The sequence below is a fragment of the Pararge aegeria genome, chromosome 6, assembly GCF_905163445.1.
Source record: "Pararge aegeria chromosome 6, ilParAegt1.1, whole genome shotgun sequence".
Classification (NCBI taxonomy): domain Eukaryota; kingdom Metazoa; phylum Arthropoda; class Insecta; order Lepidoptera; family Nymphalidae; genus Pararge; species Pararge aegeria.
This window is the reverse complement of record NC_053185.1, coordinates 6,879,090-6,895,724: the sequence shown is the minus strand read 5'-3', so window position 1 is coordinate 6,895,724 and position 16,635 is coordinate 6,879,090. Positions and strand designations below refer to the sequence as shown.

The following is a 16,635-nucleotide window of genomic DNA, read 5'->3' as shown; positions in this document are numbered from 1 at the left end:
TATGGTTACTAAGATAACTGATGAGTATTTATTTAAATAATATACATAAATACTTAAAATAGACATTGAAAAACAAACATTTTATTCACACAAACATTATTCCAGTTGTGGGAATTGAACTCACAGTGTTGGACTCAGAAAGCAAAGTCGCTGCCCACTGCGCCAATCGGCCTCCAAATTGGTGTGCTTTTACACAAATGTCCTTTGACCAAGACATTAATTTCCATAATATTGATTTTAGTCTTCAAGAATTATATGACAGCTACCAAAATGTTATTCAACTGAAAAAGAAAGTAAAATCTGTTCTGGAAACATTGAGGAAATCTAAAAAGTTGACACCAGACATTGAACAGAGTATTTTGAGTGCCAAAAATTTGTCTGAAGTGGATTTAGTGGTGAACATCTTTTTTATAATTTTGCTTGTTCCCTTTTAATTAAATTTGCTTTTATTCCCCTACAAGCTATCCCTTGTGGTAAGTGATGATGCAGTCTAAGATGGTAGCAGTGTAATTTGTTACGAAGTATGGTAGTCCCCCTAATCGGTTTCTACGCGACATCGGCGGCACGTCTTTGTCAGTAGGGCGGACCACGGACCATAGGACTAGCCAAGGTCAGAGAAATCTCGGCAATTATAAATTTCCGAGTTGCTTAAATTTAAAGCGCTCACCCTTGCGCGCCAGGGAGATCGTCAAATTTGCTGTGCTAGTAAAATAATTCGCAAAGTCCTGGCTTAAATTCTTCAATTCTCGCCCCAGTATACAGTCTTGTAATTTTCAGTACCAGCCCAGAGACAGAAAATCGGCACTGCCCAACTAATAATAATTAAATATTTTTCAGTACAGTCCACTAAAGTCCCACTCCTTATCATTGGCCGAGAGAGCTCGTAATTTAGGCTTAGAGCCACATGCTGTTAATGCGTTGAATGGAGGAATTGTTGACCTGAACCAACTGGTTACAGATAATGATGAGTTGTCAAATATTGAAAAAGTGGAAGCTCATATGACACATATTGTGGCAGATATTGTTTCAAAAGACACAAGAGTTCTTAAACAAATGAGGACTCTGTAAGTTTCTTTTTCATTATTACCAATCTCACACTTAGCTCGACGGAACATAACATATAGTTGAGCATTACAATATTGGTCCATTTTGAGCTAGATTGCATGAGAATATACACAACATTTACTTGAATTTAAAAATATATTAAAAAAAAAACAATAAATTCCAATTATAAAATACTAGTTTATTACGGTATTTTACATGTCCCATTGGAAACGTTTCTAGTCCTGGGATAAAATAATTGCAGTAGTAACCTATTCCTATTTTATACTTATTTGTTACTCTCCATTCTTTCAAATAACTCTACGCCAATAGTCAAGTTGATTGGTTGATTAGTGATTTTTAGTGCAAACAAACTAGACACACTTTCGCATTTATAATAGATATATTGATTACAGAAAAGAAGAAACAAGGTTCATTCTTCAAAGTAGCAGAACAAAAAGTTCCACTAAAGAAAAACCAGAGAGTGAGAGTAAGAAACTCGATACGAAATCAGATCCGGAAACATACAAGTTGTATTTTGAATGGAAGTGTCCAGTGAACTTTGTAAAATGTTACCAAACATTAGCAGTTAATAGAGGTGAAGATGAAAAGATACTTTCTGTGAAAGTTATTGTACCTGATTGGTTTTATAACCGGCTAGAAAGGTAAATTTAAAGTTTATATTGTTTATCAAACACATGATGAAGCTGTGATTGCCTTGTGGGTAAGGCTTGGGCTTCGCTTTCGGGCGGACCGAGTTCGAGTTATGTGCGTTTCTTTTTTATTTAAGCAATTTAATATCAAACGCTTTAAAGGTGAAGGAAATATCGCGAGGAAAACTGCATGCTTGACATTTCTCCAAGGACATGTGAACTCTACCAATCCGCACTTGGACCGCCAGCACGGTGGACTACGGCCTAAAACTTTTCTCATTTTTATAGCAGACCCGTGCCCAGTAGTGGGCCCAATGGGATGACCTTTGAACAGGTCATCAGACATGTTCAAAGGTTTTTAACCCCTGACTCAAGTATAGGGTGTTATACACCTGGGTGTCGCTCCCAATTGAACAAACCCGGTTTTTTAGCTATAGTTGGTGAAGATCATTTTAGGCGTTTGAAGATCGATAGTGCATTTCCTACTTGACAAAAGGCCCTTAACAACTTTCGTAGGTCGTATTGATTTGAAATTCGGTGTACTGTTGCTCTGGTGATATTTCCAGCACATTGTAAACTTGAGCTAATGCTGCAGTATCAGGTACTCTACAACAGTGGTTTTTAACCTTTTTATGACAAGGTCAAGGCCCTTTAGTATGAAGATCACACTCAAAAACCCTGAATGGGTTTTTTTTTATATTATATTAAAAATATTAAAAAATTATATATATCTAAGTTAACTAGCTGTTGCCCTCTTTCTTGGTCCGCGTTGATTACGGTTTTTTACGAATCCCGTTGGAATAGTTTTTTTTACTGTGTCACTTTCGATTCTTGCAACTAACTCAAAGCCGATTATCAAGTTAATTCGTTGCTTAGTTAGGGCGTAAAGGTTGGACAGACAAACAAACTTTCGCATTTATAATATTAGTAAGGATTTATCAAATTGGAATTTGTTGACGTAACATCAAATAAAGCTCTAAGTAGTTTAACCTGAGACTAATTAATTGAGAGGAAGCCTGATATTAGCAGATAAGGGGGCGTCCATAAATTACGTGAGGTGTTTAAGGGGGGGAGGGGGTCGAGTCAAATCTCATCTAATGTTACGTTGGAGAGAGGGGGGGTCTCGGCAAATATCACGCAATTTTTTTTCTGATTGAAACAAAAAAAAATTATACTATTTTGGTCCATTTAATCCAGATTGTACATGCTTAAGATTTTATCTTAAACGTAATCGTAATACGATTAAGATCATTTATGAATTCGTTCGAAAGAAAATAATTTCATTCATACTTCGACGTTATACATTTAGTCACTGTCAAACCACCATATTTGTTTTATACCAAATAGCTCAATTGAATCTGAATTTACGGTACAGTGTAACCCGTCCTTTGTTTTCGCGCCACTATCAGCTGAACGCGCGACTCGATGAACGAGAGCGTACGAGCTGAGTGGCAGCGACACACGGACAGGTTGTGTGTGTGTGTGGATTCGAAATGTTAGTAGCTGTGAACCTTACGGGTTTCAACAGCGTCACCGGTGGGTCGGGGCGAGCGCGTAGCGTCGCCTGATGAAGGGTTTTGAGCCCTAGGGCTCGAGGAAAATCGGGGTGACGTCTACCTAGGGGCGTCTCCTGCGAGACTCGGACCTCGGCTTAGGCGGACGTCGGAATTTGGTGGACTGATCGGACGGTGATTAGTCCGTACGTCCCCGTGGCCGTGGGTTGTGTCCACGTCCGGGTGACGTAAGAAATCGGGGACCTCGTCTTCGCCGGCGAAGACGCTGTGTCGTGGTAACTATGTCGTCGGTGTGTAGCCCTAAAGCCCTAGCATAGGGAGCGTTGTCCGTCGTTATGTCGTCGTCGGGGTCGTCAAGGACGTGTCTCGGTCGTCTCCTATTAGGATCGACGTTTGGATTGGGTGTGTATGAACACGCCTTCACCACTAACGGGTTGGGATGAGACTCGGTTCTCTTAAAGTAACTTGTAGAGAGCCGTTTAAAATAACTAGCTATCGTAGGGAGGTCTAGGTCCCTATGAAGGTCAGAGTTGCGCACGAACCACGGGCAGTTGGTGGCCATGCGCATGGATTTGTTTTGCAGCTTTTGCAAGCTGCTAAACGATCTGTGCGGGAGATGTGCAAACACGGGACTCGCGTAGGTCATTATAGGGCGAATACAGATTTTATACAAGGTGACCTTGTGTCTGAGGGACATTTTACTTTTGCCGCTAATCATTGGGTAGAGACGACTTAGCACAAACGCGGCCTTTTTACGGACCCTGCGAATGTGCGCTGCGAAGCTCATACGCTTATCGAAGGTGACTCCTAGGTACTTGACTTTATCTTGCCAAGGGACGGGGCGCCCGTAGAGGGTTAACTGTTTGCGAACTGGTCGGCCGCGTTCTGGAGGCGAGACCTAATGGTGTTGGGATTAATGTCGGTGGCGTAGACGGCGGTGTCATCCGCGAATTGAGCGATGTGGACTTTATGAAAGTCCTGTGTGATGTCGCTAGTGAAGAGCGCATAGAGCAAAGGGGAGAGCGAGGAGCCCTGAGGGACTCCCGCTCTTATCGGCCTGGCAGTGGATAGCGTACCGTCTATACGGTAACGGAAAGTGCGGTTCGTGAGATAGTTCCTCAACAGGTGCACTAACCTGTTGGGAACTCCTAAATGGTGGAGCTTGTAAAGCAAGCCTTCGTGCCATACTCTGTCGAACGCTTTAGCCACGTCGAAGAATATAGCGCCGGTCGGAATGTAGCTCGTTAGGCTGTGGAACCCGTGTAGGACGTGTTCCGTGAATCGGTGCGCCTGATGGACGCAAGAGTGTTTGGCTCTGAAGCCGAATTGCTGGTCGTTGAGGAGCTTTCGCTCCTCTACGACTGCCTTTAATCTATTCAGAATTACCCGCTCAAACACCTTTGCCAGTGAGTTGAGTAGGCTTATGGGGCGATAGCTAGTGGGAAGATTGCGGGGTTTGCCCGGCTTCGGGATACCTATTACGTTTGCTTCTTTCCACGAGTCGGGAAAGTAGCAGTGTGCCAGGAATGTGTTGAAAATAACAACCAGTAGGTTTATTATTTCACCGGGGACGGACAGGTTCCAACCTGCTTTGTTTATTCTTGTAAATGTTTAACAATCCAACGCGTTTACGTAAGAAACTCACATTTTGAAAAATCTCACGTGAGATTTGGGGATGGGGGATGGGGTTGAATGAAATCTCACGACATCTCACCAGGGTGGTGGGAGGGGCAGAAAATTTAAAAAAACACCTCACGTAATTTATGGACGCCCCCTAAGTCCTTATACAAAAACCATTCTACCCTTTTGTTGAAAGTATAGTTACAAATATACATTGTAAAGTTATAAATGCGAGGTTATGTAACCAAAACTAAAGAAACCAGTGGCATTTAAACTCCATTTCTTTGGTATCACTAAGTTTATACAGAAATTTAAAGTATTCAATTTTCTTTATAGACATTGCATAACACTTTGGAAAAGTAAGCACTGGCTGTGCAAAGGTCTCAGCGATGCTTACAATCGACTCATTAAACCCTGGTTATCTAGAAAAGTCAGAGCCGATTTAACTAATGCCGCTCAAAAGGAAGCTGTTAAAACATTCACTACAAACCTGGAGAAATATTTGCTGACAGAACCGATCAAGAACAGAAGAATAGCTGGCTTAGATCCTGGTTTCAAAGCTGGATGTAAGGTAATCAACAAATATGTTATAAACCTTTTCTGCTCCATTACACCGATTTTGATGAAGCTTAGCACTGTATTTTAGTTTTTTGCACACTGTAGACAGGTTAAAAATATAAATAAATATACTACGACACATCGCCATATAGCCACAAAGTAAGTGTAGCTTGTGCCTTGGGTACTAAGATGACTGATGAATATTTTTATGTGTAATATACATAAATACTTATAATTGTGTACCTACTGATAAACGACTAGACGCTGAAAACATTCATGTTCATCACAATTGAATCACACAAATATTTTCCGGTTGTGGAAATCCCACTGCGTTGGAGTCAGAAAGAAGGGTCGCTGCCCACTGCGCCAATCGGTCGTCATTACATAAGAACATCAAAGACATGCTGCCAAGCGATTAAGCGTTTCGGTACGATGTGGCAAAAGCCAAATACCATCTTAGACTGCATTATCACTTACCATCAGAGATTGCAGTCAAGGGCTAAGTTGTAGTATTTAAAGTAATTTTTATTCTGGGTAACCAACGGTGCCCTCGGAACTGTTCCGAGGGCAACGTTGGTTGGTCAATCTGCATACCCTGTGCATACCTCTATAGGTATGCACAGGGTATGCAGATGATATAAAATGAAGAAAATCTCAAGTGCGAGTTATAATAACATAGGCTTACTAACAAGTAGGCTTTTTATAACAATTACAATGCCTTTCCTTAACTGCTACTGTATATTATTTACATTTTATATTATATGCCCGCTTAGTGCATACCCTGTTTACCCTGTATCCACGCCACTGCCTCGGAATATTAGAAAAAAACGCAACGAGCACTCAGACCGGGATTGCTGGAGAGATGTGGGTTCAGATCCTGCCAGCTACACTACAAAAAACACAATTATCTACATTTTGTTATACATGTTACATTTCCTACATGAAGATTATATATTTATTTATGTATTCAAACAAAAATATAACATATTTTATAGGGCCTTGTTGACTTGTCATAGAACATCTAAATATAAATAAAATATATACAAACAAAAATAACCTATGTACTAAAATAAAATTTAAAACGACATCGAAACCACTGCAGCGACGCATAGTGCCTTTGATGCTGACAGAATTGGCCTTTTGAATGGCCCAACTAATTCTTTAGGATTACTGGTAGACTCTGTAACTCTTTTTGACATTTCTTAAAAAGAGCGCGAGCACCCGGTCTTCAGCTCCAAAATAAATAATAATAATTTAATATTAGACCTATAAATACCTTGGAATGACAGAAGTACTTGGTACTGAGGCAGGACATATGAAACAGCAGGAACGCGCTAAAGAATAGCCGCCTGAAAAAAGTACTAAAAGTCTTTTATCAGGAGGTAACAGGGTGCGTTATTAGTAAGGGCATGACCCAGCTATTGAAGGCAATAGCTGGGTCATGCCCTTACTAATATACACTTTTGTACTTACTAAACTGGAAACCCAGGACTGTTAAGTTCGTAAACTGTTGACGTATTACCGTATGCATCACCCACGTTCGTTTGCAATGAGGTTGTACATCCCAGTACAAATAAATATATATATATATATATATAGTTCTTAAAATAGCAGAGCACTGCTATCGACACTGGGATCAAACGATTATCATTGACATGTATATATCATCTAATAGACCTGATATAGTGATAGTCGATCGAGCAGTGCGCCGTGCAATCATTGTTGACATTATTTCACATGATTATAATTTGGTGAAAGCTGAAGAGGAAAAAGTCTCAAAATACTTGGACCTTGCTCACGAGATTACCGCCATGTAGAGTGTTGAGTCAACAGTCATTGTTCTGATAGTTGTTTCAGTTAATGGTCTTCTCGCGAAAAGCTTCGACCAACATAAGAAGCTTTCGCTTTGTTGTTGGATAAAGTATCGTATACAGAAGGCAGGTAATTCTTGAAACGGGACGTATTGTGAGTAGGTTTCTCACTCTAGAGCCCTGACCGCCAGTTGCTTGGGTACTCAAAAGCCTCGCAAACTGATGAGTGGTTTTTTTTTGTTAATTTTTAATAGTGTTATTTGTTTTACTTTTATAATTTACACTGTCCATAATTAAAAAAAATATATATAAATACATAAATGGTAGAATATTTTTATAAATTATAAAACAAAATGGTAAACCATAATTTGTGTGAATACATTTATATTAAAATATGGTTAATTATAGGTGGGTATTATAGATACAACAGGCGCGAAATTAGAAGCTTGCAATATTTATCCAAACTTCCACAACAAAAACGACCATGCGGCTAGCCAACTGAACAATCTACTCAGTAAGCACAGGTAATTATTTTTGTTTGCATGTGTACCTACTGTGGAGTATTCTATTCTATATACATTCAAACTAGCAATTCTTGGTATATGTAAAGTATAAATATAAATATGCGTATTTAACATATACAATGTTAAATATTCTTAATCTTGGAAAATCTCCAACGATTTACATGAAATTAAGTATATTGGAAGCGATAAATCGATCTGGTTAGGTTTCATTTTTAGAAAATGTAATAGCAATTATACAACGTAATTACTAATTGCAGTATTTATTTCTGTTTTTAGCTTTCTTTCCTAAGTACGTTAAATGTTCAATGATTAAACACGGTGACAAATAGACAAATCGGTGTTACAAATAGATCCCTTGTTTACTTTGTTAAATATTTGTTACATATTCTTTAGAGCAGGGGTTCCCAACCTTTTTAAGCCCGCGGCATACTAAGAACGTTAGAAATTTGTTACGGTGTCCGTGCATTAACCTAGCTGTCGAAATAGATACTATCGGTTAGTTAGGCGGAATAAGCACAAAAATAAAATATTCACTTTTTACATTTAAAAAAAATGTTTACAAATCCGACCCGATCCTATCAATGTCATGGTTGAGCTTGGTGATCTCCAGACATTATTTTAAGCGAAGCAAAAAATTCACGGCAGTGGAATTGAATATAATTTATTTTTATCTAGAATATCATAATATAGAATATCATTGTTAGTGTTTTTAGCGGCGCGGTCCGTACATTCTACGGCGCCGCGGTGCCCACGTTGGGAAGCCCTGCTGTAGGGTATACTCGCGTATAGTAGTTGGATAGTTTTAGTAGTAGTAAAGCTTTTTGTGAATAGCGTCGCACCGTGCTTATTTCTTCCACCATGCTACAGAGCTGTGTTCCGAACTGATAGGCGTGATTGCCGGCGTAATTATAGCCACATGTATCGTAACACCTACGCTTCAGGTTGTGGACACGGGGCGGCACTTTGCAGGTCACGTTCCTTACATGCCATGCGATGTTTCGCTGTTTATAGACGATGGTTTTCTTATGACCATCAGGTGGGCCATCTGCTTCGTTCAAAAATAGATTCCTTCAAATCTCATTAATTTATTTAAAAAAGTTTAATAATAATAGTTTCTCGGGCCGATTTCGGCTACGTTGGTCAATCTCCACAGAGGTTTCCAACTACGCGGGAGATATTGTAGTGCACAAGTGTGTGCGCAAACGCAGGTGCACTCTCTATTCCCACACTCATTTTTATATGAGACGGCAGAACCGACCGAACAGAAAGAGATCAGACGCGAGACCGACAGCAACAACGTGCTCTCCAAGGCGCGAGGTTGAATCACCGCAAATTTTCAAATTTCGGGCTTTTTTACTGGCCGGACCTGGGTATTGAACCAAAGAACTCGTGATCTGCAGTCAAAGATGCTCACTAATAGACCAAAAGTTTAAGCTTTAATTGTGAACACAACATATTCGGAACAATTTTGTGATAAAAATGGTGTCGTATTTATATTGTTTTAGGGTGGAGCTCATTGGTTTAGGCAACGGTACAGCGTGTCGGCAAACCGAATCGTGGTTGAAGAATCATCACATATCTGATAACATTCCAGTCATCATAGTGCCCGAACAAGGTGCATCCATTTACTCGATAAGCAAAGAAGCTCAAAAGGTATGTTTTCATACAGTTTTTTTTAGGTAGAGTTGCCCTGTTTTCTGTAAACGATACTATATAAATTAAAAACCCCCCGACTTACAATATAGTGTATATTATTGTCATAGTCAAGCCCTTTATTTGATACACATATTGAGGGAGTCGAAAAAAATCAGACATTTTGTGGCGGCGGTCATGTTGGACAGATTTGCATTAAAACATAGCTAATAAGGTCACTCCCGAATAATTCACCCGACCCAATTTATATCACAACACCTTTCATTTCTGCAATTATTTTATAATTATATTTTGGTTAGTTAGTTTATTTTTTGATTATAGTCGATACTTCTGAACAAAATAGGGCAGTTTTTCAAAATTGTTCAAGTTATGCGTTTCAACTATCAAGGTATGAAACTCTTTAGCGAGTTAGACTCACACTTTCACCCACATTTTTGCTTTACAGTTTATTCTTTTGGATTTTTTTCACGTTCATTATTCAATTACTCGGTATTTTAATAAGGGTTCAGGATCATTATTAAAGGAGCTCACTAATATCGCATAAAGCCATTAAATATACTCATTGTTTTTTGGTAACAAATCGTGTAACATATTTATTATTTTGTATATCATCACAAATAATGTTGAGGGACCCATCATTACTTAATTATTTAGTATTATTAAGATACTGATTTAAGTTACCGAGTTACAGTTTATTTGGCATACCTTGACATCCCGAAAATAAGGATTACATTTCTGAAACGAAACACACGAAACATCATCAATATTAAAGTAATACTGCTTTTAGTGATGGTAGTAAGCCTTTTTAACAATGTTAGTTACGAAATATAGGTTTTATAGGACGACTATTAATAGTTATATGTATTCATATTTTTCACTTACTGTTTCAAACCCTCCCGTTAGGAGAGGTGTTTAGTCCAGTGGACGGCTATAGGCTATGGATGACTTACTGTCTAATCTATTTTTAAATGTTTTATAAGATATTTTTTAATATAAGAATGAATTAAGTGACCTTAACTTGTTTTCAGGAACATCCAAATATGGATCCCAATTTGATATCAGCTTTATCTATTGCTCGCAGAGTATTGGATCCTTTGGGTGAATTAATTAAGGTCTGTATAATAAAAATAAGTTAAATATAAGATGTAAAAAAAATTAAAAGATAATTGTAAAATGGGATAAAAAACCATTTAATAAAAAAATATATTTCATAAAGATATGTTCCCCATGGTTTCACACGGGTCGTAACGAAAGCACTTATAAATTATAGGTTATGTATTATTCCTTTAAATAGGCTTTATTATCACTGTTAAGTTATATCAAAATCGGTTCGGCAATTTGTATGTGAAAGAGTAACATGCTTCTTGAGATACAAACACTAGCATTCATAATATAAGTAGGATATTTGCGTTGTTTTAGGTTGAGCCGAAAAATTTGGGCGTAGGCCTTTATCAACACGACATTCCGCCAAAAATGTTGGAATCTGCTTTAGATGGTACTGTAGAGAAAGTTGTGAGTCTCGTCGGAGTAGATCTTAATACAGCATCTCAGACTATGTTGAGGTACGTACAATAACTGAACAGTCGGTTATCGAAGTGTTAGACTTATATCCTAGGTGCATCAAGACCTTAGTCTTCGAACAATGAGTTAAGCTCGTGAAGACTTAAGACTCTGAAACATAATAAAACTCTGAATAACTCAGTGGTTGATTGGGAAAGAGCTGTGCTTGACGTATCTTTTCTGAGAAATGAGGAGATCCGTAGTAACTAACAGACATAGTCGTTTCCGACCTACAGTGAGTTGCAAAGTTAAAGTGGTACATATCTATCTAACAACCTACGTTGTTTTCCCAAGGTGGTGACCCCACACCTGAAAATGTAGCGTTTTTGGATTGCTCCAGACATACGACAGCAAAAGTTGTGATTATGCATTCCAATTGGAATCCTCGTAGCTTTAGCTTTAAGTTTAGAAATATGGTTATCATCATCTCACTACCGTGTACACATTTCTCATGTAATGTACGCCAGCCCCATATGGTGCCACCTATATAATTTGTATACTATTATATACTGTATATATGACTTTGTCAGTAAGTAACTGGTTAGCCCTTCATCATCTTAAATTTCATCATCACATACCACCAGCACAGCTAGCAGACAGGGGATACAAACTATATCCCCTGAAAAAGGATAAAATTTGATCCACCTCCTAAAACAAGGCAAAAGGAATAGAAAAATATTTACCACCTTTACATTTTTATTATTTGGATATTATTTCCGCACGTGCTCCATTGCTCAGGGAGTTGATAAAACTTTGGAAGAAGATAACATTTAGTTCTTTCCCCGGGGAGAAAAAAGCCTCCTCCTTATTGCAGTCAAGAGATAACTTGAAGTAGAATAAAAAAACACTTCAGAAGCGACACAAGTCCTAGCAGCACAAGTCCAGTCCAACAGTGGAGGTCCTTCGGTTGATATAATTATGATTATATTGGATTAAATAGCCAATATGTTATGCTATAAGAGTTCGATTAAATACAATTAGTTAAAATACGATCATATGTCTTAGACGCATTTCTGGATTAAACGAGAGCCGCGCCAAGAAAATAATCGAGTATCGTCAAGAAAATAGCGGATTTAAAACTAGAGCTGAGATATTGAAGGTTGCCGGAATCGGAAAGGTCACGTATCAGCAATGCGCTGGTTTTCTCAAAGTGTTGAATGGCTCGGAATCCTTGGACACAACTATAATACATCCGGAAAGTTATGCTGTTGCTAAATCGTGAGTATCGTGAGTGAAATATATCATCGTTCGATACATTAAATCTAATACAATTTTTCCAGAAACTTAACAAGAACACAATATTTGTAGCAATCCGCAGCGGACAGTGGTTCACCCACTGTTAATCGATAATTCTTTGATGTTGAATCGACTGTCTGTTGATTAGTTCGAGCAAAAATACCAATTCATTTACATCAGGCCTTTTATTACCAGTTGTTTTGTTGAGCTGTTCTGTGGACTGGGTTTATTTGTTCTGTAACTAAAATAGCACACCCTTGCACAGAGCTACTGCAATGGCATCAACCAACCCTTGAACTTTTTGTTACGTCTCACTAATACCTCACTCATATCTTGAAATCATGATCATCATCACCATAATCATCTCATCATCATCTCTTTAGATAAAGATTAAAAAAAGTTTTGGTTACCTACGTCTGGCTATATTACTCTGCCTTAGGTACTGAACTGTTCTGGTCTGGGGGCCTCGGCAGTTGCTGGTTATAAAACATGCCACCAAGCGATTGAGCGTTCCGGTACGATGTCACATAGAAACCGATTAAGAGTATCGGTTTAATATAACAGCTTTACCCTCAATGGCGTTAACATCAAAGACATAATCTCATCTTCATGCATCATCTCTCACGATTTAGGTGGGATTGCAGTCAAGGGCTAAATTTACTGCAAATGAAAATGTGTAGGTTAGGTTATAAATCACCTGTTGGAATTTAAAACGACCTAGTTTGTAATTCAGTATGAATCTGTAGCAATTTGTACAGGATTTGCTAGCTCGCAATCGAGGTCTCGATTTCGAGTATGGAACTACTTGAAATGTTCAAGTAAAATGGATCTTATGGACGATGCATTAAAGCTTAAATTTGCTGACTATTCTTTAGACCGGCCTTTTTACAGCCCGATTGTGAAACAAATATCAGAAGTAGAGGATTTGCGATTCTAAGACAACTGTTATTTGGTACATTTTACTTTGACGACACAGAGTTTGATATGCGAAAATGATCCTTGATTGTGAGTGAATAAATCTTGTACTAACTGTTGATATTTCTATCCTTTGTAGATTTGCCAAGAAGATTGGCATCAACATAAAGGACCTGACCAAACCAGATTTTCCCCAACAAGTTGATATGAAAACGTCTAACATCAACATATTAAATATGAGCAAGGACCTAGACGCCGATGTCAGTACACTGGAGCTTATAATAAATGCGTTCAAACAGAAAGCGTATGAAGATAACATGATCACATTCTGCCGGCCCGTTTACTCCATGACGGTGCAAGCTAGCGAGCAATTGGAGAAAGGCATGTCATTGACAGGTAAGCAAAAAATCTATTTATACATTTTAACGCAATACATCCTCAAAAATTAGACTATAGAAGTATATAAATATAACTATAAAAGTTGCCTAACAAGCCTGATTCCCTCACAGATTGGTCTATCAACAATGAGCAAAACTTTAATTTAAACTTTTTATTACTGAAAATTGATAGTGCGATACTAATGTAACCCACTTTTGTTTACAAAAACTACTATTGCAACTTAAATATGGTAGATAGAATTATTCCGTCGCGGACTTTTTTGTAGGTAATAATGAATACATTAATCATATACTACATAATGTTAATGTATCAATAGCTTTTTCGCTAAGAATTTCATTTCAAAGGTGGAATTTCGCATTTACATTATTGCAATTTTGTTTAGTATCTCCTATTTTTTTGAAAATAAATATTAGTCTAAGTTACTTTGTGATTCTTTTGACGAAGAAATGATTAAAATCGGTGCAGAACTTCCGGAGCCTATTGATTACAAATAAGCTAAACTTCCTCTTTACAATATTAGCATAAATTATATAAATTTAATAGCAATCGAATTTTTAAATAAAACTGTAATTATTCCAGGTGTGGTAAGGAACGTCGTCCCGTTTGGCTGTTTCGTGGATTGCGGCGTAGGCGATAACGGTCTCATACATACGAGTAATTTAGGCAACACGAATCTTAAATTAGGTGACCGAGTCGCTGTGACGGTAATCTCTACTCCCAGACCGAAGAAATTACAATTAAAACTGGACAAACTGCTAGACTAATACTTTTAGTACTGTGAATGAATGAATGAATGGTTTATATATTTCTCGACATTTCTTATATAAGTTCAGTTCTACAATAATTTAAATAATAATTAACAAAAGTACCGGTAGGTAAAGATAAAGGCAGGTAAAGATTTTGGATTTTATTAGTATTAATAGTAATAATTTACTTTAAATATTTCGTATATTAAGTATTTCGTGCGTGTGTTTTATCTATGTGTGTGTGTGTGTGTATGTGTGTTAGGCATACGCGAATAATTTCAGTATCTGAATAAGGATTTCAGTTTCTTCGCAGTTTAGCCTACTTAACCAGTCATCTAGTCGAGTTTTACAATTATGTATGTTAAACTTATCGATGTTGAGTTTTCTGTTTTCCTGATAATAAAGATAGCTCCCCAGAAAGCATGGAAAATTATGTGTAAATATTTTTTTTAAATTCATTAGTCGTAAATTTTTGATAATGTCGCTTTTTTGCTATGTTATTAATTTTATGAAGAATATATGTGATAAAAAGTTTATAAATAAACAAATTCGTACCGTCAGTACCTTACTTTCACGTTACCACGCTGTTGTTGAATAATAATATGGTATAAAGCGGCTAGGTTTTAGTAGCAGTCTTTGTGCTCTTTTGAGCTGTATATGTCTTTGCCGCTCCTCCCCATGTGTCGATACCATATGTTATAAGTTATTGACATAGTGATAAGTATACTGTTTTAATTAACTTAGAATCTGCAAAATCTCTTGTTTTTAAATATGGTTAAAAGTTTGTGTACTCTGTTTGTTAATGTTTTAATGTGTTCATCAAAAGTTTTTTTTTTTATGTATCAATATGCCTAAATACCTTAAGTAGGGTTCTCGTTCTAATTGACATTGACATGATTGAATGGACGTAAATATTATGAACGTCTGGAGGAGGTTGAGATTTATTTATATTTATGGAGAACGTTACGTATTTGGTTTTTTTTTTGGGTTTAGGTTAAATTTAGGGGGTAGTGTGAAAGGTAGTTAGCAAATTTATACGTGAACCATCTTTATCATTAATAGTAATTTATCTGTTATGATGGATTTACCTGCATTAACAAAATATTCATTAACTTGATTGACTCAGTTGGACAGTTTGATATACTAAGAAGATTGTGTGAAGTAGCCTTTTTATTTTTAAAATGTGTAAGTGAATTTATAATGTCACATGTTTTTTTGATATTATTTGCATTTTTAAGTTCTTGTTTTATAGGTTAATTTTTTTACTTTTTCTTAAAAATACAACAAAAATTACGGTACCTTTTATATATTATATTCAGATTTTCATTATTTGAACGGGTTCTTTTTTAACTTAGCGTGAAGCTTGTCTCTATGTCTGAGGCGACGCAGGAGGCCAGGTGTTTATGGACAAAGGCTCTTGCGGCTTAATTTAATATGGGTACAGTTTTTATCTATGTTGGTGTATAGTTGGTTGGTGGTTAAGAATATTTTGAAAATCGTGATTAAGATTTTGGTTTTGATATTTCCACTGAGTTGTATGAAATGTATGCGTAGGTAGAAGGCCATACGATGACATGTCCAGGTAGTTAGATCTATGTTCATGTTCCATGTTGTGTTTTAATTGTGCTTAGAAGGTATTACTGTGTAAATACCCTAAAGTCTCGACTATAAATACTTAGTATATATAATTGTTTGTTATGGTAATAAAGCAGTTTGCGTCAAGTTACACTAACGAGTGATATTCACTTTTTATGAATTGTTAAAGTAGGATCTACTACAAAATAAACGTGATTCAATGAAATAAATGATCTGTTTTCAGGAGATTGTATTTACAAAATGTGATCTATCAACAATTACGCTAAAAGTATAGTCCACGAAAGCCAATTTTTTTATTAGGCGTTGGGGGGGAGGGGGGGCATCTCTAGTTCATACACCCAGCTTCCTAAGGAAAACCTTGGGTTATGTGGGGTACTTTCCCACTAAAACCCCCCTCGGTGGCCACCCTCGGCACGTATTGGGAAGCTCCGGGATCTTCTAGGAACACACCGTTGCCTCGGTTGTGCGACGCCCAAAACGCTGAAGGCCATGTTGGTAGGCCCGGGGGTCGAGGGTGGGTTTCACATTCCCTTTTCTGCCTTCTAGAAGGTTACTTACTTTTTTAAAAATATTAATTAAACCTTGCAAATTTGTCTTGTTGTCGCGCATTATGACAAACTAGAATGATAGCAAAATGTTAAATTGGGTTCTTTTCTCATAGATGTTAACTCCCCTCACGAGCTTCTGTGACTTTGTACACGTTTGCGGACGGCTTTCTATTTGAAACCGACCGAAAGCGGGCGATCACGTCATATAGATTATTAACATTTAGTCGAGTAAATAAGACTTTACTAAATAAAACTACGTAA

At 37.4% G+C, this 16,635-nt stretch overlaps 1 protein-coding gene across 1 annotated transcript in view; it reads left to right on the top strand.

Moving 5' to 3' along the window:
* Positions 1-14,661, top strand: part of LOC120624622 (S1 RNA-binding domain-containing protein 1-like) — a 66,774-nt gene extending 52,113 nt beyond the window's left edge. Inside the window, exons 13-23 of the mRNA XM_039891272.1 lie at positions 242-395; positions 838-1,064; positions 1,458-1,706; positions 5,165-5,399; positions 7,606-7,721; positions 9,227-9,374; positions 10,403-10,486; positions 10,794-10,936; positions 11,940-12,152; positions 13,225-13,481; positions 14,064-14,661. Coding sequence (XP_039747206.1) covers positions 242-395; positions 838-1,064; positions 1,458-1,706; positions 5,165-5,399; positions 7,606-7,721; positions 9,227-9,374; positions 10,403-10,486; positions 10,794-10,936; positions 11,940-12,152; positions 13,225-13,481; positions 14,064-14,248 — 2,011 coding nt within the window. The 3' untranslated portion in view covers positions 14,249-14,661. The remainder of the gene's footprint in view (positions 1-241; positions 396-837; positions 1,065-1,457; positions 1,707-5,164; positions 5,400-7,605; positions 7,722-9,226; positions 9,375-10,402; positions 10,487-10,793; positions 10,937-11,939; positions 12,153-13,224; positions 13,482-14,063) is intronic.
* The last annotated feature ends 1,974 nt before the right edge of the window (positions 14,662-16,635 follow it).